General features: G+C 38.3%; 3 protein-coding genes across 5 annotated transcripts; 2 read left to right on the forward strand and 1 right to left on the reverse strand.

Annotated features, from left to right (window-relative positions):
• Positions 1-21,546, reverse strand: LOC129378656 (splicing factor U2AF 35 kDa subunit). Of its 3 annotated transcripts, XM_055059046.1 has the most exons (11): positions 21,483-21,546; positions 7,446-7,512; positions 6,578-6,742; positions 5,828-5,938; positions 4,821-4,908; positions 4,580-4,646; positions 2,263-2,312; positions 1,898-1,996; positions 1,602-1,735; positions 364-456; positions 1-279 (listed from the first exon to the last, which is right to left on the reverse strand). In XM_055059046.1, the coding sequence occupies exons 4-11, from the start codon at positions 5,869-5,871 to the stop codon at positions 168-170; spliced, it is 687 nt and encodes a 228-aa protein (XP_054915021.1). In that variant the 5' UTR covers positions 5,872-5,938; positions 6,578-6,742; positions 7,446-7,512; positions 21,483-21,546; the 3' UTR covers positions 1-167. The 3 variants fall into 3 exon arrangements, with proteins under 3 accessions (XP_054915021.1, XP_054915023.1, XP_054915022.1); XM_055059048.1 differs by lacking the exons at positions 6,578-6,742; positions 7,446-7,512; positions 21,483-21,546 and having other exon boundaries at positions 5,844-5,864; XM_055059047.1 differs by lacking the exons at positions 5,828-5,938; positions 6,578-6,742; positions 7,446-7,512; positions 21,483-21,546 and adding an exon at positions 2,902-2,969 and having other exon boundaries at positions 4,821-4,846.
• Positions 6,673-11,828, forward strand: LOC129378654 (B- and T-lymphocyte attenuator-like). The gene is made up of 6 exons (XM_055059045.1): positions 6,673-7,043; positions 8,507-8,824; positions 8,945-8,989; positions 9,333-9,455; positions 9,557-9,591; positions 9,687-11,828. The coding sequence occupies exons 1-6, from the start codon at positions 6,968-6,970 to the stop codon at positions 10,011-10,013; spliced, it is 924 nt and encodes a 307-aa protein (XP_054915020.1). The 5' UTR covers positions 6,673-6,967; the 3' UTR covers positions 10,014-11,828.
• Positions 17,630-21,827, forward strand: LOC129378658 (B- and T-lymphocyte attenuator-like). The gene is made up of 5 exons (XM_055059049.1): positions 17,630-19,693; positions 20,558-20,875; positions 20,988-21,035; positions 21,241-21,363; positions 21,450-21,827. The coding sequence occupies exons 1-5, from the start codon at positions 19,621-19,623 to the stop codon at positions 21,566-21,568; spliced, it is 681 nt and encodes a 226-aa protein (XP_054915024.1). The 5' UTR covers positions 17,630-19,620; the 3' UTR covers positions 21,569-21,827.
• The last annotated feature ends 393 nt before the right edge of the window (positions 21,828-22,220 follow it).

The following is a 22,220-nucleotide window of genomic DNA, read 5'->3' on the forward strand; positions in this document are numbered from 1 at the left end:
TGCAGTTACAAATGTGTTTTATTGAGAAAGCAACACGAGCTTATCTTTTTAAAAAAATGAAAACAAAATTTCAACAATTCACCAAAAGAAAAAAAAGAAGAAGAAGAAAAAAAAAACATTGCTGGGGTTAGAAAGTAGGGGATTCAATGCATCAGTCTCGGCCTCTTTCAGAACCTCCCGGACCGCTCCCGGTCCCTGGACTTCCGCCTCTCGCGATCGCCCCGCCGTCGATCCTTGGAGCGGGAGCGCCGTTCTCGGGAGCGGGAGCGAGAGCGGTGCCTGTTGGACAACAAACATTTACATTTACAAAAGAACAGCGACTCGAGAGAGAGAGAACTTCTGTTTCCACTGAGGAGTAATTACTTTTTCCTGCGGCGGCCGTAGAGCTCCCTACGGAGTTCCCGTGATATGGGCTTCAGATGCATAAAGTTGCAGAATCCTCCTCGGGTGCATTCCCTGTAAACGGGTCAGGAGGGGTTAAAATCTCTGGCCTCGCCGCAGAAAAAGTTGAAACTTTTATCGGCTGCATGTGGAACGAACCAGAATCAAATGGAAAAACCTTCAAGGGCACACAGCTTATCTTGGTTCTGAATAAAATGTTAGTTTGTACAAACCAAATGCAGCTGGGATGGCTTCAGACTTTCAAAAGGAAAACCTTGTGACTCTGCTTTGGTTCTGTCAGAAACGACCTTTAAAGGCCTCTCAGGATTTAAAAGCAGGACACTGCGGCCAGCGAGTAATCCAACCTCGGATGAGGAGAACAGTGAAGCTCTGTCACGCTCTGAACAGAGACAGAACCTTCTTTGCAGCACACAACACAGAACAATAACTTGAGGTCGGATTAAAATCAATTAATCCGACATTAATTGTTTCAGTCCTAGTATTGGTAAAACGAGTGACAACAAACGTAAATAAATGTCTCCTAAATCAGCCAGGATTTACTCAGCAACCTGAATAAAATAGTTGAAATAGCTGTTTTCAATACTGATGTATGGTTTGAGTCATGTTCAGGACAAACCTGTGTGCTAATATTAGTGCATGTGATTAAAAGACAACATTTCAAATTGGATGGTTAAGAATCACAAAAAAAACTCAAATGTATAAAAAGAGAAAAATAGTTTAAGAAAAACCAATTATCATCTAACACCTGCAAGCGCTGATGAAAAACTTTCAGCTGATCTTCTGCCACCTTGTGGTAGCAGCTACACATTACAAACAGTTACAAATACTGTACTGCTGCTGCTACTTCATGCCTTTGCATAAAGGACTGTGGTGTGAGAGAAAACACCTGGAAGAGAAATTAAATTTTTACACCTCAAAGCCATTTCATAATGATTACAAGTGTATTGCTGTAATATTTGTAGAAAAGGTTTCCTCCACCCAAATCAAAGGTGGAGGACACGCTTAACTCAGATTTGATTGAGCAGAAGAAGGAAAAGAACCCAGCACTGATCAACAAGCCAACAGACACTTAACAAGAAGCATTTCGCTCTTCTCATCAGCAAAAATGTTCCTGGATGCATGAAGCTGCCGAGTTGGTCTTCAACAGGTGTGTGACCCACAGCAAGCATGGACAAACTTCCAACCCATTTGAGACTCACCCCATTTCATACTGGCGGCAGCAGGCTTCTCTGAAGTCGGTAACCGGGGACAGCTCCGCGTGGATGGGCTGGGCGTTGAACCAGCGGTTGTTCAGGTCCATGACCGCTTTCTCTGCGTCCTCCTCACGGCGAAACTACACACAGCGGCACAGAGTTAGACATTCGTTTTGGCAGAAACCAGACGTGCGCACACACCGAAAGCATTCCTCGCAGTCTGAGATCAATTCAAACTAAACTTGATATTCGAATCTGGCTAACTTGATGGCGTCCTGGAGTGTCAGATGTTCATGACTCGCCTTCACATAGACATTGCCGACCAGGTGGTCACCGAGGTTATCACAGACATTCATCTCCTCCACCTCTCCATACTTCTCCTCCATCTCTGTGAACACCTCCTAAATTGAGAAATGAGAGGGGAAAATGAATGAAAGATTTGATCCATAATTTTGCCATTTTTCTACATCACGATTCTCATTTTGATGTTTTTTCAACATGAAATAGTTACCAAAACTTTCCACTATTAAGAAAGTTTCAGGCGTTGCACAATTCCTATAAACAAACCCCGAAATGCGCCTAAAAAGGCCCCATTTTGGCTCTCCTGAGGCAGATAAGGAGGCGGTGATGACACAACGGGCCGCTGGCGGGCCAGCCGGTCACTCACCTCAAAGAACTCGTCGTAATGTTCCTGCATTTCCACATCGCTCACGGCACCTGCGAAACGGCAACGACAGACGGTGAAGGACGAGCTGGACGGACGTTAAGCGTCAGGAGACTTCAAGAAAAGTAAACACACGGCGCTTTGAAGAAGTATTCACACCCGAGGAACCCTTCGGGTTACGTTGCAACCGCACGAAAGTATCCCAAATGTTCAAGGTTGTGGTTGCAATGTGGCAAACTGGGGGTGTAAATACTTTCTCAAAACGCTGTAGGAACATTTGGAAATAGGGATTTGATGCAAATTTGAAGCTAAATGTCACAGAAGCAGTCAAAACAAAGTTTCTCCCTCCCAGTTCTCAGCTTGTTTGGTGTTTAGCTTTAAACTGACTTCAGCCAAACTCTGACCTCTTTTCTGGTTGCTCAACTATTGGCATAACTGTGTCATTACAACAGACACACTGATAACACTTTCTTCATGACAAGCAGGCCGAGAAAACATGCAAAACAGCATGAGGCCCGTGCATCTCGCCTTAAAGGCACATCTCTCACTTCTACACTGAGCCAGTTTGGTTTGGGGAGGAGTAATAAAATGAATTCAGTGCAGTCGGTGCTGGAGGGTCCTGTGGATAAAGATAGAACTTACAGTGGAAACCATCAGCGGACTGGGCAGTTTTGAAGGTTATGAAGGTAAATGTTCAAGAGGGAAATGGTCTGAAATACAAAACATAAGCTTCTGTGATAAAAATCCAACCAAATACGAAGCTGGGGAGGGAAAAGAACGTTATTAGATATGTTTCGCTAAAACGGCTTCGATCGATTGGTCGAGAGGTGAAGCTGCATTTAACAAGAGTATTTTAGCAAGTGCTTTCCTGATATTTAGTCTTTATGTTTGAAGCAACTTTTTAAACATACAGATTGTCTCATTGAGAAAAAACAGTTAAGCAACCAGAATGACTGGCCTGACTGGGACAGAACCAGGTATAAAAGACAGGATGCAAGGATAGAGGACATGCTTGACTCAAACCCACAGCCAAGAAAAGAACGTTACAGCAGCTATAAAGCACGGAAGTGGAAGTGTCATGATTTGGGAAAGCGATCATATATCATGTATCAGAGGATTTTGGTTTGAGATTATTGTAAAAAGGTAAAAAAGATTAAAGTGAACACACCGGAAACTCCAGCAAAGACGGCCTAAAGTTACGAAATAAAATGCTCTGGTCTAGTCAAAGTCCAGATCTAATAGGAGAAGCTTTAAGATGATACAAGAAACATTGCAAATATTAAAGTGAGGAATGGAGCCATCTTCCTTAGAGCGATGCTACAGACTGGTGCACAGATAACAGATGTAAGTTCAACTGCGCCGGGTGAAGACTGAACTCCCCCTTTCTCAGCAGAAAAAATATTTGTTCAATTAAAATATTTACTATATTTCTTGCAGTATTTTCTCAAAAAGCTTAAAAAAGCGAGCTAACAAAAATCACAAAGAGCTGAGAAAGACATCTGAAGAAAACTTGTTCATTCTTTTAAATATTTTACACAGATAAAAACAATAATTTAGACTTTGGCATGTAAATATTACTTAAACAACTTGATATTCATATTTTATGTTTCGCTGCTTGTGTTCAGGCCTGAGGGGGGACCGACATTTCCAGGCCTGGGAACGGCGGCGGGTTCCTCTTGCTGACTCCACAGGCATCCAATAACAAACTCCAAGTCTCCCAGTAAAGTCACACTTACTGGTTGTTTAACAGTTTCCCTCAGTAACTGTATGTTTAAAAATATATTTTAAAAAAAGCTCAGTTTGCATATTAGCTAAACTAATATGGGAGGCAACTTTATTTTTAATCTTTAGTTTTCAGTTAGTTGGTGGCTACCTTCAATGATCAAGAGTTTTCTTTTGATATCTTTTAAACACAAAAACAATATATTTGTAATTGGTTAAGAATTTAACCTAAATGCAGACATTAATATTATTAAGGACATTTACTATTTCTACTCACCTCAAGATTGATTTAAATATGTATTTTAGGACTGGTTTATTTTCATATTCATATTTAACACACCTACCTGTATGAGGCGGTCTGTTTCTGTTTACGGCACACAACCAGACCTCATGTTTCTACGTATTCCAAGCTAATCAGCTCTGCCTGGAAACGCTTTTTGCTTTTACATCCTAGTTGGTATCTGTTTATATCGCTGAGTCACATCAAGTCTCACAGATAACATACTCGTCTACTGTCAGCCACTGAATGGCTCAGGGGTTAACTAGCTAGCAGGACAAGAGCAGAGCCTCAGTTTTAAGAAAAACATGTCTGACTTACAGCGAGAGGCGTCGGCGGTCTGAGCGCTGTTCTGAGGGTTACGGTAGATGTTCTGGATCAAGATGGTCTACACAGCAGATATCAGAAAGAGAGAAAAAGGTGTTTGTGTCTTTTTACGTGGATGTTAACTTCTGGTTTGGATGAGGCTCACAGATGTACAGCTAGACAGATGTAGTTCAGGAAGCTGTTGACCAATTGGTAATTTTAGAAATATAAAATCATTTGTAAGGCAGAAACTTACCTGGCTGAAGGTTGGTTTATTGTGCAATCTTGAGCATCGGTCTCCATGTCTGCAGGCTCCAATTTTGAAATAGAAGGAACAATTTACCCTGGAAGGGAAGTCGACATTATTTGTTTATTACCAATTCAGGAACCGCTGCTAACTTGTTAAACAAAAGTAACAATGACAAATTAAAATCTCATGTCTTAAGGTTATCACATGCACAGACTCATCAGTGTAAAGGTTTTGCGACAACATATGGCTTCGCAGAGCCCTGTGAGACTCTAGTGTTGCCCCCTTTCTCTACTCAGCATCAAACTGGAATAATAAGCATACATACAGTAACTGAAGCAACAAGTTGTGGGAGGTGACAGAAGATACCATCACATCTAACTGACACAGTGAGAGTTGTATGTATTGTATGTATTGTATTGTTAACAGGAGCGTAATAATAATGAGCATCTAAAAAGAGACATATTTACGTTTTGGGAGACAAAATGCAGCTTCCTTAGCCTTAAACCTCACCTTCAAGTGACTAAAAAGGGTCTCTATATATATTTATTTCTTAATAACTTGAAATAATTGGATTTTAATTAAAACAAAAAGAAAAAAATCAGCTTATATTTGTACCCCAGTACTCTCCAAATCAATACAAACCAAGTAATCTGCTTTGACAGGCTAACTAGCAGGCTACGGGTTATTGGATTTTAGTTAACAGTGCTGCAGGCTGTAAGTGTAGGTAAATAAACAATAAAAGGAGCGAACATCATATAAATATATTAGTTCCTTAATATTTTGCCATAAACTAACAGGAAACAGAAGGTTTACGTTCTGTCAACATGAGTTTCATTCAATGCGGTAGCTCTCTGTTAGCTTCCTCTCGCTAACGATAGCTTCAGCGGGACTTCCAGCGAAGCTAAAGAACATAACTAACCTGCTAGTAATGAACAATAAATCTGCAGCAAAAATGCTTTGCATAAAAGTCGCAGTTAATGTGTTAATCTTAACCAACATTGAATAAAACTCACTTGTCTTTCTCTGTACCGAAGATGGACGCCAGATACTCCGCCATTTTCGCCCCGTCTCAGACGTTGTGGAATGCGTCATCACGCAAAGGGAGGGACGCCTGCGCTCTAACGCTGTGGAGGTAACCATGACAACATGTACATTACTTTTAATTGACCGCTTTGGGGCGCTGTTTCCCCGATAAGAGGTTTAAAAACGTGGATTATGAATTTGAATATTTTAATTAATCTTGGATATAGGAAAGAGGGGAAAGCCAGAAAATGAGCATATTTGTTGAAAACTGTAGAACCTAACATTAAAAAAGTGAAATTAACAAAAAATGCAATGCATAAAATTCTAGAAATAATAACATTAAAAAAAACTGTTTAAGACGACAGCCGACTTGGCAATTATGAAAATAATCCTAAAATGTTACGGTAAAAACATCACTAAATAATAAAGTCTAGTCTTTTGTCCTCACAATACCAAACCAACACAATGTAGTTCTTCAAAATCTAAATATAGCTGATTCACATGGTGCAAGTGTTCATGTGGTAACAGTGTTGACCTAATAAAAGCCACCAAAAAACCATCAGTGGGCATTTAAGCCATTAGAGAGGCTGTGGGGTCCCTGTCAGCTCATCAGAGCACCTTACAACCTCCACTGAAACCACAGGCGCTCTGCAAGAGGTCGCGCAGTGCTGCAGGAGATGCACAAGACGGAGATTAAAGAAGAGGAGAAAGGAGAGGAAGTCAGCTTGAAGATTGCAAACCGCAGAGGCTGTGAAGAAGTGATGAAGGCGGCGTCAAGGTGCACAGTCTGAAAGACGCCTTGGAAACGACAGTGAGGTCTGTGAGAACGGTGAAGGCTTTGGCTCAGTTTGAGATGATTTCTGCAGCTGGATGAGAAGGGGAAGAGACACCTCGCTGAGTCGGACCTGCAGAAATTGCAGAAGTGAGACCACCCACCGCCTGAGTTTCACCTCAAAAACTATAATCCTGTCTACTTTCAAGGGGAAGAAGTACTGTACATTACAGGGCATGTGAGCGGCAGCTAAAGAGGAAGCAGCTCTGGCTGTTTTGTTTAACAAATTAATGATGTTTTCGGAGGAAGATTTCTCAGTTGAGCTGGATGTGACTGGACAGTAACGAGCGAAGAGATCATGAAGCGTGAGCACCGCTGGATTGTCCTGATTTGGTCCATTTGGACCGTCCAGTTCCTTAACGCTGAGGCCGAGGGTAAGTGAAAATGTTTCCTTTCATAACCACAAAGACCAAGTAAATGGTTTTTGTGCAGACAAAATCCAGAGGGCAGAGGTCACAGCCAAATCTGACTGTGAGTGAAACTAGTAGATATGTCACACCGGGAGGTCAGATTACATAAACTCAAAGCTCCTGATGATTTTGAGGGACCGTCAGCAATTATATACGTTACAGAAATGTCGGTTCTCTTCTCCGATAGATGTGATATATTTTTTTTAGATTTTGAAAAACAATTTTCTTTCGTTTTGTTTCCACGGTACGTATGATCAGGTTATTGTGAAACAGTTTAAAAACTCACAGTAACAGAAAATATTTACAAATTGAGATAAAGAGGGGAAAACAAGGTAATATGACTTACATGTCCCATTTTTTACTCACCAATCAATCAATCAATCAATTTGTATGGCACATTTCAGCAACACAGCAGCTCAAAGTGCTTCACATCCTGAAAACATAAAAGAAAACATCAATAAAAGTCGTGAAAACCAACAAACATTATATTTTGCCATTGTTAAAATAATCAATACGCATCAAATGTGTTGATCATTGTTCCATTTAGAGTTCCTTTATGGTTCAGAAACAACTGTAAATTTAATGCTGACCAATAAAAATCAAAACTAAAACTACAAGAAGGTTTTAGCACTTGTATTTCAATTATACACAGGGTGTTAAACAAATGGTTAGATAAGCAAAGTTTTTAATTATAAGTTGCTATTTGACTGAAAGCCTGTTTTCTCCAGGCACTATTATTTTAAACTGTGATATTATTTGCGAAAACATAATTTATTGGCTCACATTGTAACTTATTTCTTTATTTAAAAGTCACTTCATGTCTTCTTTAATGTTCAATTTCATTAGCGGCACAAAGACGTTTCAGTTTTAACATCTGACTTTCTCATTTTCAATGAATAGTTGAAAAAAACAGCTGTGCAGGATAAAATCATAAGCGTGGTGTTTGATAAAAACGAAGAACTTATAGCTTCTAGTCAGCGGATCAACAGAAGAAAAGTTTCCTGTGATGCAAAAAGGCTGAGGTCTTTATAAATGTATTTAAGTTTAAACTAATGGCATTCACCGCTGACTTATCAACTGGTTAAAAAAGGAACTAGTTTATATTAACTGCGCTTCAGAGAAACAGAGAGATATAACTGTATGTGTGTAAAAATTGACATGAGGTTAAATGATAAAAAGAAAAAAGGAGAAGATATAAAAGCATTTTTAGAGTGCACTTGAGATGTAAAGTCTTTTAGCACAAAGGTAACCTTGTTAAACTGATCGTCTGATTTTAGACTGAACAGAAACCAAACAGTTCTTCCATTGTAGCAAAAGGATTTTTCTGAGTTATTTTGTGAAGTTCATTCAAAGTTTAAAGCTAAGCAGACACAAAATGCATCAGTTTATCTATGTTATCTAATGTCTAATGTTTTCTCTTCCTTTAGATGACGACTGCACACTCGAACTAAGAGTTCGTCGGAACACGATTTATAACACGTCTCTAGGACAAGAACTCAGGGTTGAATGTCCAGTTGTTTTCTGTAACAATTCACCGCCAACAATCTGCTGGTCTAAAGTTGAGGAAGATCATATTTGTCTCAATGAGAACAATAACAATCACATCAAGACAGAATGGAAAGTATTAAATCCGCCAGAAGGGACTTCCTACTTGATATTTCAAAGCATCATCAGCAGTGATTCAGGTGGATATCAGTGTAAAGGTGGAGGCAGTATGAGTCATCTCATCAACATCAATGTTTATGGTGAGTGGTTTTTCAGCTTTACAGTTTAAAGCAACACAACAAGTAACATTAACCAGCTTTACATTTGTATCCGTGCATGAATACTTCCTTATTTACAAGATTATTACTCTGGCTCTACAGACATGGCTGTAAACGACACACATAAACCAACAACCAATGACACAGGTAAGAAAAAGTTTATATCTGTATTCAGATTTTGCACATGTGAATTGCTATTTCATGCTTGTTTAATTGTATTTTGCACATGCAAATAAACCATTGTATTTTTTTTAGCAATTCACATTTTTAAAGACTATGAATACATATAAATTAAATCCTAGCTATTAAAGTGAGTAGGAAACGTCTCCCTGATGATTATGTTAGGCACAAAATGTCTCATGGCAGAAGGGATCAAAATTGTCAAAAAAAAGGGGTGAAAAGAAAAGCATTTGTATTTGAAGAAGACACTTAAGTTGGATAATTTATCATTATTTTTTGTTTTAACTTGTTCTGGTTTGTCTTCCTGCAGATGACCAATCCAACACTGAACCAGCTGACAGATTTTTGATGTACATTTACTCTGCTGCTGGGATTGGTTCCTTTGTCTTTATAGTAATAATTATTTCTGTGATATGCATGCGAGGGTGCAAAGGTGAGACTTTTTTTTCACTAATTTTATGAACATCAGCTTGTAATTACTACGTTGAATAGTCAGTCATTGCCACTGCATTTAACAAACTGTTTATCCTGCAGGGAAGTCGAGGAAAGAGAAACAACAAGAAAATCAGGTAAGTCACCCGAGTATAGCCTGTTCACTCAATGTTTATGCCTTTAAAATTTCACTTTAGTTTAAAGTTTTCTTTCTACTTTTTTATTCCTAAAGTACATAGAGATGCCGTTGGGTGAGGGAGACGTCCCCAACGCCACCGGGATCCAGCACTCACCAAGAGGAAGCCCCAACCCACTGCCACCTCGCAGGCCCAGCGGGAGAAAAACCACCGCAGGGCAACCTGCAGAGCTGACGCCATCCAGAGACAACCCGCCGCCTTACGGCCAGAGGACACGAGACAGAAACAGGAATGGGGCGCAGGCGGAGGAAGCAGGTTCTGTCGTGTATGCTGCTCTCAACCATGCACCCCCACAGAGGGAGGCTCCCCGGCCACAGAGGCAGATAGAGGAGACAGAGTACGCAGCTATACGTTTGGTTTGAAGACTGAGAGTCTGCTGGAATGAATCACACTAGAGGAATACAGTTTGAATCTGGACGAGGAGCACCGGAGGGATTCCTCACAGCAAGGAACAACTCAAATCATGACTTCCTTTAACTTTCGGAAACACTGATCTCATAACGCTGATGGCATCGTCAGTGCAAACTGGATGTGTGGTTCCTACTGTTCTTTGTGGGATGGAAAATGTTCCAGCTGAAATCAAGAACGTCAGCATCACTGCAGATGGTTTCTACGGCGTAAAAAGCACGTTTCACATCCTTGATCAGTAAAACCAAAAGGAAATGAACCATGTCACTTTTCTTTATGATTGTTTACCAAAAGGAATTCAACATTTGTCTCGTTTTCTTCAGTCTGCACTTTGTTTAAAGACCCTTTTCCTGCCCTTAGTGCTTTGCAAGAAGTACACCACAATGGCGAAATGGGGTGAATAAGTAGGTTATTACCAACCTACTTGGCTCAACACGGATACAGAAATCAGTCAGCGTTTCCTCAGCAACTCAGTCCACAGAAAATGTCTAAACAACCACAATAGAGTTGATGGAGCTAGCAAACCCAAACCACTTAGCTAAATACACACTAGCTATTTGGTACAAAAAGGAGCAAAGAGAAAGAGTTAAAAGAGACAAAAGCTTTATTTTGTAAGCATGTCTAATTTGCTAGAAGACAATTTTATTATCTTTTTGTCTTCTTCCACCAGTGGTTTAAGACCCAACAAAGTACGCTATTTTCTGTCGTTAGCGTGTAGCAAACACAGAGCTAAAAGACACCAAGCACCAAAAGTTACCACATTATTTGTGTTTCGAGAAGAGCCATAAGTCGTCATGTTTTACTTCCTTAAACTGGAAACATTGAGTCACACACAAGCAAGAAGACACGTTTTGGAAATAATTGATAATCAGCAGCTAGCTTGAATGAGAACTACAAAAAACCATAGTGACTGGGCTAATTATATCAGGCATTTAGATAAAAAGGATAAAAATGTGCAAAAATCTGAACCTTTTAATGCATAAAAAAGTGATATATTCTCATTCAAATTCAAAAATTCCTTATTGATCCCAAAGGGAAATTAAATATGTAGCATGTTAATAATGCATTAGGTGCTGGTCAATTCACACTTTTGCAGGTTTGATCATTTTGATCAGGTCTGAAAAGATTTGTCAATCACAGAATTACATTATTTATATTAATAATCTAATACTACAGTGTAAGCTCAAAATTGTTGGTAGCCCAACATATTCAACAAACATGCTTGTTTATCTACAATTTATGAAAACGCTTAGAGAATTAAACTGATAAATGTTGGTAAAATACACGAGTAACACAACATTATTCTTTCCTGCAGAAACATCAAATTCGTATTTTCTTCTTCTAATTCGTCTTCATTCAATGTATGTTTTTCTTGCTCTGCTACGAGGTACAAGTACAAAAGATGTTATTTTGTTTTTTGTGTGGCAATCAAGTAGTAATTCAGATCTCTGACAATAATGAATGCAATTACAGTCTACAAACTGAGCTCGTAAACTATACTGTGTGATACACACACAAAAAAACTGTTGTTCTTTTGAATGTTTTGCACGTCTTCGAGTAAATACTGATTTTGTTGCATGTGCATGACTTGAAATCACTATTTGAAACAATTTCAGTCATTTTTGGTACTGTAGCCTATCAGATGAGTCAGTTTCTGACTGTCACTATGACTGAAAATGCTATTCTGATTACTGATTGTGATTCTTTGAAAAGGTAGAATGTAATCCTAATCACTGCGTGCAATGAAATAATCTCTATCTAAAAATAATATCTGGATTTAATCTTGTGGATTTGACTGTCTTTTTTGTTGTTGTAGTAATTATGAGTATTTCCACAAAAAAAAATCCCCAACACAGATCAGCTGAAGTTAAATGAAATGTGAGGAGAAAAAGAAAAAAGTCTCTTCCTGTAATGACATCAAAAGCTGATAGATTCACATTTACTGGAGGAACCGTCAACTCAAAGACCCCCGAATTCAAAAACAGGAAGTAAAGCCAACCACACGCAACTTTCTGAAAAACTCAGAACGCAGTCAGGTTTTACTGAAGTGGATCATTTCTCAGGTGCCCGACATGAAACCTTACAGCTATAAAGTCCTTTTTCATGTCTTGATCCTGGTGGGACTCGGTGGCACTCAGGATGATAACAGTAAGTTATTATTACTACAATAATCTATATGGGTGTTATATTTTTTATTATATATTACAAAATCATTCATTTTGACCTTGTCTGTGTAAATATTGGAGAAAAATAGACATGCTGAAAGAGCAATTTGCACCTTAAAATATTACAGGGGGATATTTTCATCCCGCCATACTTATTATGGCTGTATAACATACAGACGTATTTCAGGCTATATAGTAGGTTTTAGTTTAAATGTTCCATTTTTGTTTACATTTTCTTTCTTAATTTGCATAAATTGAGAAGTATTGTTAAAAATAAAGGGCAAAAGCAACTTTAATATAAAACTGCCAGCACTTTTAATATTCCGCTGTGCTAATTTTAAGCTTTTTGATTCATGTTTTCAGTGGCAAAGACGTAAAACCACAGGATGCACTGTGGGTTCATGCAGCGCGTTTGACCTCAATTTGGTGGACACAGCTGCTGCATCGCACCTGTCTGAGATACCTTGCTGTTAATACTGAGGCTGACGAAGCAGCCAGTCATGTATAATCATTCGTGTTTCGACCTTTTCCTGCAAACGCCGAAACAGAAATAAAAGCACCACAAATAAATGGAGACTTTTGTAAAAGTGACAAAGTCAAAAATTCTCATTTCTAGATATTATTTCCAAAGTAATTGGAGCAGAATCTGGTTAAATGGAGAACCTCTGTAAACACAAAGTCTTAACAAAAAATTCCGATTGACTTTATGTCTGGACTTTGACTGGGCCATTCTAGGTCATGGATGTGTTTAGATTTAAGCCTGTCCAGTTCTATTTTTCAGCCTCTACAGCACATTTTGCTCCAGGGTTGATCTGTATGTAGCTCCATCAACCTTCCAATCAAACCTAATCAATTTCCCTGATTATGTTTAAGAGGAACATCCCACAGCCTGATGTTGCTCCCACCAAATTAACAACGTGCAGAGTAAGATTTCCTTTCAAATTCAGTGTCTGTTTGGATTATCGTGTGCAAATGGGACTTCATTTAGTTTTAACTCCGGTATCAGGTTACAGGGAGCTAAACACAAATGCACACCACACTTTTCAGAATGAAACACATCTGAACACGTGCGGCGTTTTCCGCCCTTCTTATGATTGTTTACTTTCTTCTCTTTTTTTTTTGCAGAGAAGCCGACCAATCTGGACATGTTCAAACATTTTATGTTCCGGATTTTGGTCATTAAGATTTTTGTCACCATCGTTATACTTCTATACATGAAATCTCATCCTGTGACTGAAGGTAGGAGTCTAACAGCCACCTGTTTTTTATATCTAATCAAGATCTGAGAGCTATAACTTATTGTACTTTGTGTTTGTTCTGCAGAAAAAGGCCAGAGAAGAGAAAATTAAGGTTCTCCGTCTTCCCATCACATATGATAATGAACAGCTTCTTCATAGATGTGTAGATAAATATCGACTCATGTTTGACCTGAGTAGAGCTTTTATAGAACAGCTTCTTGCTTTTGTGATCTTGAACTACTGTAAGCCAAACTGCAGAGATGTGAAAGTGAAACTGTGAGGCAGCTTTTGTTTACTGTGCAAAGAATAGTGCGACAGAGGACAGGTAATAGTCATGTTTCCTGTACAGGTAACACATCCGCGCGCATGCTGTATAAAGGTTACATTCACAAGGGACTGTCTAGACTATGGCTCTCACCTTCCTATCTTTTATTTATGATTAAATAAACTTTTCTAATTTGAAGTTGAAATTCAGCAGGAAAATGAACAGTTTGCCAACCGTGCACCTCAGACAAAAGAGAAAAGAAAATCATCAGGATGTTGTGGAAGATGATGATGTTCTAGTATGCTGCAGTTTTTAGCATTTTGGTCATCATGAAAGAAAGAAACAAAAAAAACAGCCATTTTAGGCATTTGCGGCTGCATATGTCGAAGCCACAACTCTGAATAATTTCACTAAAGTTCAACCAGGTTTTTTTGCTCATGCAGCAAATAGTTGCTCTTCAACTTCTTCCGCTTCATCTTGTAGCTTTGTGCTTGAGGTAATTATGGCACAGATTGTGTTAAAACTCATTTCCATTTCAGCTTTCTGAACATTGAAGTCTCGTGAAAAGACCTGCATTTCTTTAGGCAGTGCTAAGGCAGAAAAAAGTACGAGTAGTTGTATTGTAGAAAAACTGCATGAATAGATTTACTGACTTGTCTCATACAACTAAGGAATGCAAATAATTCCTGCATCATTGGTTTTGTTTTTCACTAATTGAGCAAAAGCCACAGATCTTCATAATTATTTGGAAGTGTTGGTTACATAGGAGTGACTGGGACGAGAGCTCGCTCCTCCAGGTGCCAAAGCTCATGATTAAGTTTAACTAGTCACTTATCAATTGTGGGGATTTTTTTGGTACATTTGCACAACTAAATTGATTAAAAAACCTTCAGCAGATGGACTTTTGTCAAGTAATAGTTTGACAAAAGTCCATGCCTTGCTGCATTTTACAATGAAGTTAAGTTTTATATCAAGACTCTGACAAAAAGTAACTATTAAAACAATTAAAATCTGTACTGCTTTGAATGTATAGTTGGGAACTGAAGCCCCCTTAGCTTTTCCTTGAACAATGTTTATCTGTATTAGTTTTTCTTGAGGCATAACAAATGTTTCACTCTGTCGTTATACAGTGTGTCTGCGAATAAAGTTAAAAAAAAACATCTTCCTCGTTCCTCCCCCCTCACACACAACAGTGGGAGGGGGGTGTGACATCACAAACTGTGATGTCACTCTCCCCTCGCATCCCTCCCCCCTCGAGTGACATCACAAACTGTGATGTCACTCATCCTCTCTGTGACATCACTGGAGACTGTCTCTATATTCCAAGATTCCACAGAGAGATTCATTTGCAGTTTCACAAACTTCAACAAAGACATAGCGATGGCGGAGTATTTTACAACGGTGGAGGTTATTGAGAAGCGGTGCATGGAGCTACAGGACGAAAACTCCATGCTAAGAACAACGGTGGACAGCATGGAGCAGAAAATACACCAGCTAACTGGGAGGACAAACAGTGGCATCGGTGATTTGATGTCCGAAAATAAAATGTTACGGGAAAGGATGGAGCAACAACAATGGAGAATCGAGGCGCTAAATAATGAGCTGGAGGAAACCAGAGTGACAATTGAATCACTGAAACAACAGTGCAGAGACTTAAGCAAGGAAAACCAAAGACTGGAGTCAAATAACATTTCGATCAGAAGGAGGGCAGAGAATGCTTTGAGGGAAAAAAATAGAAATCGCCAGTGGTTAGAGAATGAAAACAATGAATTAAATAAAGAACTGGTGACATTGAAAATTAAATTAGACAGAGTAAAGTCAAGGTCAGCACATGCCCAGATTGCAAAAACAAATGAGGACATGGCAGTAAAGATGGTGGATGAGCCCAAGCCAACGGTGTTTCAGAGAGTTGGGCGTGTTTTTGTTCAGATGTACCAGGAGGGTACACTACGATATTGGGTACCATCATGGATTTTTTAAAAGTGCTGTAAATCTGCCATCAAGACAGAAACACGCCCAACTCTCTGGAGCACTGTTGGATCTCTTCAAGAGAGAAGGTCTGGGTTGAAGGATGGAAGAGTTTTGGAGAGGAGGCTCCGTCTGATAGTGGATCCTCGGATTGTGGAAGAGCAGTGTGGTTTTCGTCCTGGTCGTGGAACAATGGCAGTTAGTCGGACTCGTTCCCTGAGAGAGTTGGACTCCACCAGGGCTGCCCTCAGTGATTCTGTTCATCACTTCATGGACAGAATTTCTAGGGGCAGTCGAGGTGTTGAGGAGATCCGTTCTGGTGGACTTAGGATCGCATCTCTGCTTTTTGTGGATGATGTGGTCCTATTGGCTCCATCGGGACGTGATCAGCAGCTCTCGCTGGAGCGGTTCGCAGCCGAGTGTGAAGCGGCCAGGATGAGAATCTGTGCCTCCAAGTCCAAGGTCCTGGTCCCTCACCTGGGTCCCAGGGAGCCCCAGGACATGCTGGAGGGACCATGTCTCTCAGCTGGCCTGGGAACGACTTTGGGTTCCATCAGAGGAGCTGCAAGAAGAGGCTGGAGACAGGAAAGACTGGACCTCCTTTCTGAAGCTGCTTCCCCGAGACCCGACCCTGGATTAGCAGCAGACAATGGACGGACGGACAGACGGGTGGAAGGACGGACGGGTGGACAGGCGGACTGACGGATGGACGGGCGGATGGACGGGCGGATGGACGGATCTTTTTCACGTGGGTGTATCCTTTTTCACCCACGAGCAGTTTGCTTTTGGTTTTACATTTTCTACAGCACATATATCAAAGTCGAGTCCTGCAGTCAGACTACAGTGACTTATAAAAATCACTTTGTGTTTCTATTTTATTTTGTAATTAAATTTGTCTTCCTCTCTGCAGCTTGTGGCAGAAACATGGACAGTGGAGGGAGATGTGCATTTTGAGTTCTGCTCCAAATGTCCGATTATTAGAAGCCATTTTGGGCTTTTTCTTTTTTTTAAATTCGTTTGCTGATGTTATGAGTTGCTTTTTTAGGTGTTAAAATCCTATTTTTATTTTCCAGACAATAGAAACACAAAAAGACGCACAAATTACTAAAGTCTTTTTTGTTACTGTTTTCCCTTGATGTTGTTTATAAGTTTAAATTTATAACTGGAGACACAGTGTTGATGTAATCATTATAAAATAATCATTTTAATCTTTGATAAAACTATTAACTTTTGTCAAAGATCAATATGATTTTTACTGCGTTGTTGTTGTTGTTAGCAGCTGCTGAACAACAAAAAACGCAACAATAGTTACAGTAAATAAATAGTAAATAACTATATAACGTTAAATAGTTATGAACTATTTAACAATAAATAGTTATGAACTATTTAACAATAAATAGTTATGAACTATTTAACAATAAATAGTTATTAACTATTTAACAATAAATAGTTATTAACTATTTAACAATAAATAATTATTAACTATTTAACAATAGTTATTTACTGTTACATAGTTAATATCTATTTAACAGTAAAGAACTATTTAAGAGTAAATAACTTAAATAGTTATTAACTATTTATTGTTAAATAGTTTATTTACTGTTAAATAACTATTTAACAGTAAATAAATAGTAAACTATTGTTAAATAGTTAATAACTATTTAACAGTAAATAGTTACTGTTAATGTCAGTTACTTTCCTCATAAAGTAGTCAGTAATCTAAATGACTATTTCAAGGAGTAATCAGTAATCTGATAAAAGTTACTTTTTTAGATAGTCTGGCTGTAATGAGAATATAATCTAAGACGGCTCTAACAAGCTTCTCAGAAACACAAAGACAAGAGCATAAACATCATAGAGCAGCACAATAATGTAGTTTCAGTTTATAATTTATGTATTTATCTTGATATTAAGAAACATATTTAGTTTTTCAAAACAATTTAATTTTTGCTGTTTGCCTGTTGAATTTGTTTTCCCTTGAGGTTACTGACAGATCCATAAGAAAATATTGCTTTATTCATTTCATTATCCAATAATATACACTGTTTGGCCTCGGCTTGCAGCAAATTTGGTTTTTTGGCCCTCAGTGTATTTGACTTTGACATCCCGGCTCTACAGTTTTAAACTACAACCCCTCATTTATTGTTTCACATTAAATAATTCAGCTGTGCGGTTTGGGACCGCCTCCATGAGCCGCTCTTAACCACCAAATTTACTGAATTTTGTAGTTAAATGCCATATAACCTCTAAACCACATGAGTCACACAATAACCTATTAATCTGGGAAAAAAAAAAATACTGAATTTGTGTTTTTACTACCTGCACAGACAGAAGCAGAAACATAAATCTGAATTATTAAAATTTCTGTTGGCTGGTAAACATTTTGGAGTGTGTGTGTGTGCGTGCCTCTTTTAGCACAGGGCATTCACACACCATTAATAAAGCACTCCAACTCAAATTGCTACATCAACTCAGAGAGCTGGAAAACAGATGCTGCATTTAGTTGAATAAGTACAGCGTCGACAGAGGAGTTTCTTTATGCTCTTCGCAGCGCCGACCAATCGGGCCGAGAGCGTGTGTGAGAGATGGAGGGCCAGTTTGATCGAGCACTACAGCGGGAATCCGGACCCCCAGCAGTATTTGCCTCAGTGCGAACCGGATGGAGAATTCAGGCTGATTCACGCTGAACGGCAGAGATAATTTCAGATCTTCTGATTGTGATCACTCTGCGCTCTCAGTCCGGTCCAGTGTTACATGGAGTCCACTTACTGCTGGTGTGTGGACCAGGAGGGCCGGGAAGTACCTATGTACCCATCACATATGATAATGAACAGCTTCTTCATAGATGTGTAGATAAATATCGACTCATGTTTGACCTGAGTAGAGCTTTTATAGAACAGCTTCTTGCTTTTGTGATCTTGAACTACTGTAAGCCAAACAGCGAAGATGCGAAAGTGAAACTGTGAGGCAGCTTTTGTTTACTGTGCAAAGAATAGTGCGACAGAGGACAGGTAATAGTCATGTTTCCTGTCCAGGAAGCATACAGGATGTAACCTTCATACATCCTGTAACCTTCATACAAATTGTATAAAGGTTACATTCACAAGGGACTGTCTAGACTATGGTTCTCACCTTCCTTTCTTTTATTTGTGATTAAATAAACTTTTCTTCTTGGCATGATGTATTTTTTGAAAGGAAACTAATTTTACCCATCATGACCGTTTTTATTGTACCCAAAGTATTGATTGTACATTCTGAAAATTTTGAAAAAGACAGCCATATCATTGTATTTGTGTTCTGCAAAAAATGATTAATAATTAGTCTCAGATTAATATAATCTGTCTGTTTTTGTGAATAAATTTGATGAATCTTAATATATAAATCCGTAATACCTCTGACATTTGGTGACTTGCAGTGTTTGCAAATAAATTACATTAAAATAATTTTGTCGTAGAAAAGTGTCAGTCAGGGGAAGAGCACAAAAAACTTCAATATCTACAATGCATATCATTAGCGAGCAGGATTTTGATCATCTTAGTTTGACTTCCTGTACATTCTGGTTTAAACTGTTTGTTGCACTAAGGGTAGAAAAAGTTATGAACATAATGATTTCATTCTTAACGTCACAAAAGTCTGAACTTTAACTAGCTTTAAAAAAAATATTCTATCCAGAGCTGAAATTGAATGAACTCGATTTTAAAACGTTAGTTTTCTTCCGTTTCCTTTTTCTAGTAGTACAATTAACAACAGTGGAAACACGTTTCTGCTTGTATATACTTCATCAAAACTATTAGCATTTGCAGGAGGGTCTGTCGACTCCCCGTAATCACAAACAGGAAGTAAACCAACCGCATATGTTGTGGTATAAAACTCAGAACATACAGAAGCTGAACAGAATTGGACGCTTCATCTGACTACCAACAAGATGTCTAACAGCTTTAGAGTATTTTTTTTTGTTCTGTTTTCTATCATACTGATTGTTCCTCTGGATGCTGATGGTAAGTTACATTAACTATTAAACTAAGCTATAATAGATTGTATATGTCGGTCATGAAGATTCAGTCTAAATCTGTTTTTTTTCCTTGAATACCAAAATAAATATTGGTAGAAAGTAGATAAAATGTAATTTCTTTAGCACAGCTGAGGTTAATATCACAGGGTTTAAAACATACCAAAGGTTTTTCACATCACACGATGCTCCTGCATTTCCGCAGTTGACAAAATGACGCATAGACTAAATAATGGAGTCATAAAACTTAACATGTATAAATAAAATCAAACATGGAGTTGGACGTCTTTAATTCTATGTTGCCAAACTAAAGTAAGAATTGATATTTTTACTACATGTTTTAACAAATATATAGTGTTAGTATTTTACATAACGCTACTGTCACTTTGTTTCCTGTCTTACCATATTTGGCGATGTGTTGAAGAAAGCTTTTGGTGGGTTGAAACTTCAGAAAATTAAGTTGAAAATTAAGTCCTACTCCATCTTTAAAGCATGTTTGTTACGTTTTTGTGCTTCTGTTGCAATGTGGATATTGCAACATTAGCATTTGTTTTATTTTTTAGAATCTTGGACACAAAAAGTCCAAAGCCTGAGCTATTTTAATCAAAATAGCCACATTTTTAACATTTAAATAAGCAAACTTTCGCTCTTTGTAAATGACTGTTTATTTCTTTCTGCACAAGTCAAACATCAACCAGTGCTGTTTTTTCGGTCTTTTTGTTAAGTCAAATTTGCTCGACCCCACTGCCTTCCTATAAAATGCACATTTCATACTCTTACAGTTTTAATAACGCAGCAAAAAAAGAAAGCACGCAGCTATGACATTTTAATGTCTGGTTCTTTCCTGATGCAGATGATGAATGCACGACCGAACTAAGAGTTCGTCGGAACACGATTTATGAAGCGTCTCTAGGACAAGAACTCAGGATTGAATGTCCACTTGTTTTCTGTGACAATTTACTACCAACAATCTGCTGGTCTAAAGTTGAGGAAGATCATATTTGTCTCAATAAGAACAATAACAATCACATTAAGACAGAATGGAAAATATCAAATCCGCCAAAAGGGATTTTCTACTTGATATTTCAAAGCATCATCAGCAGTGATTCAGGTGGATATCAGTGTAAAGGTGGAGGCAGTTTGAGTCACATCATCTACATCAATATTCATGGTGAGTCAATTTTCAACTAACTAATTTCTAATAATTCTACAAAAACATTGACAAAAGCAGTTGTATATGCATGTATGTGTAGTTCTAAGATTATGACTGTTTTATTCTACAGGGACTAATGAGGACACAACCACAGAGAAAGCAACGACTAATGTCACAAGTAAAAAGTTTAGATTTCTATCATTTGCTAATTATTTTTTTCCTACTTCTATTTTGTACATGAAACCAAACCATTTCAGAGTAATGTACATTTCCTTAGATTAGAAACAGCAGTGAAAAGAGAAGTATTTATATTTGAAAAAGAGAGTTTTTAAGTTGGGTGAATAAACACTATTTTTAATATATTCTATTTTGTCTCTCTTTAGATGATCAATCTGAAACTGGACCAGCTGACAGGTTTTTGATGTTTTCGTACTCTACTGCAGGGATTGGCTCCTTTGTCATCGTAGTGTTTATTATTTCTATAATATGCATGCGAGGATCTAAAGGTGAGATATTTTTATTATTCTTTCTTTTAACACTCATTTCTAATTAGTAGGTTAAATATTCGTCACTACAAGTGTTTATCCTGCAGGAAAATCAGATGGTACAGAGATCCAGTACTCACCAACACAGGGGGACGTAAAGAAGGCGGAGGAATTCACTTCTGTTGTGTACAAGGTCTGTCAGGAAGGAAAGGTCCTCGGCCGCTGAGACAGACAGAGGAGACACAGCTGTACGTTTGGTTTAATGACTGAAAGCATCTATAAGCATCTACTCTTTCCACAAATTCCCCTTGAAGTCTATGTCTGGACTTTGACTGCTCCGTTCTATCCAATGAATATGCTTTGATCTAAACTGTTCCTGCTCTGGTTGCTTGTTTAAAGTTGTTATCCTTCTGGAAGATGAACTTCCACTTCAGTCTCAAGTCTTTCTCAACCTACATGTAGTCTGTTTTTCTTCATTAATAAACTTGATTAATCTTTAATATAAATCTGCTGTCTGTCCAAGTATTAGTTCCATCACAGTGACTTCATTGGAGAAAGGTATCAGTCAGGAGAAGAGCATAAAAATATTCACTGCAATATGTACTGTGGTGCTGTGATAAGCGTTTACCCGCTTTGTGGTTCATTTCCTGATATCAGTGTTATTTGCTAATATTTCAAATCATCAAAAGTTCTTCAAATGATCAAAATGACAACTTCACTCTAAGTTTAACTAAATAAAACAAATTTAGAGCCACAGATGTTACCTGGCCTTAAGAAAGAAACCATAACTCCAGAAAATGTGTTGAAATTCATACAGAACCCTCTGTATTTAAAATCAGTTGGCTATCAATTATTAAGAGCAACTATTGGTTGTTTTA

The sequence above is a fragment of the Poeciliopsis prolifica genome, unplaced genomic scaffold (genome assembly GCF_027474105.1).
Source record: "Poeciliopsis prolifica strain line A6 unplaced genomic scaffold, Auburn_PproV2 SCAFFOLD053, whole genome shotgun sequence".
NCBI lineage: Eukaryota > Metazoa > Chordata > Actinopteri > Cyprinodontiformes > Poeciliidae > Poeciliopsis > Poeciliopsis prolifica.

Bases quoted from the DNA above. Each gene is read 5' to 3' on its own strand.
- LOC129378654 (XM_055059045.1), top strand. From the start codon at position 6,968: ATGAAGCGTGAGCACCGCTGGATTGTCCTGATTTGGTCCATTTGGACC. The intron at 7,044-8,506 runs GTAAGTGAAAAT...CTCTTCCTTTAG, and splicing joins CCTTAACGCTGAGGCCGAGG to ATGACGACTGCACACTCGAA. The intron at 8,825-8,944 runs GTGAGTGGTTTT...CTGGCTCTACAG, and splicing joins CATCAACATCAATGTTTATG to ACATGGCTGTAAACGACACA.
- LOC129378658 (XM_055059049.1), top strand. From the start codon at position 19,621: ATGTCTAACAGCTTTAGAGTATTTTTTTTTGTTCTGTTTTCTATCATA. The intron at 19,694-20,557 runs GTAAGTTACATT...TTCCTGATGCAG, and splicing joins TGTTCCTCTGGATGCTGATG to ATGATGAATGCACGACCGAA. The intron at 20,876-20,987 runs GTGAGTCAATTT...TTTATTCTACAG, and splicing joins CATCTACATCAATATTCATG to GGACTAATGAGGACACAACC.
- LOC129378656 (XM_055059046.1), bottom strand. From the start codon at position 5,871: ATGGCGGAGTATCTGGCGTCCATCTTCGGTACAGAGAAAGACAA. The intron at 4,909-5,827 runs GTGAGTTTTATT...CTTCCCTTCCAG, and splicing joins TTCGGTACAGAGAAAGACAA to GGTAAATTGTTCCTTCTATT. The intron at 2,313-4,579 runs GTAAGTCAGACA...GCCGTTTCGCAG, and splicing joins GACCGCCGACGCCTCTCGCT to GTGCCGTGAGCGATGTGGAA.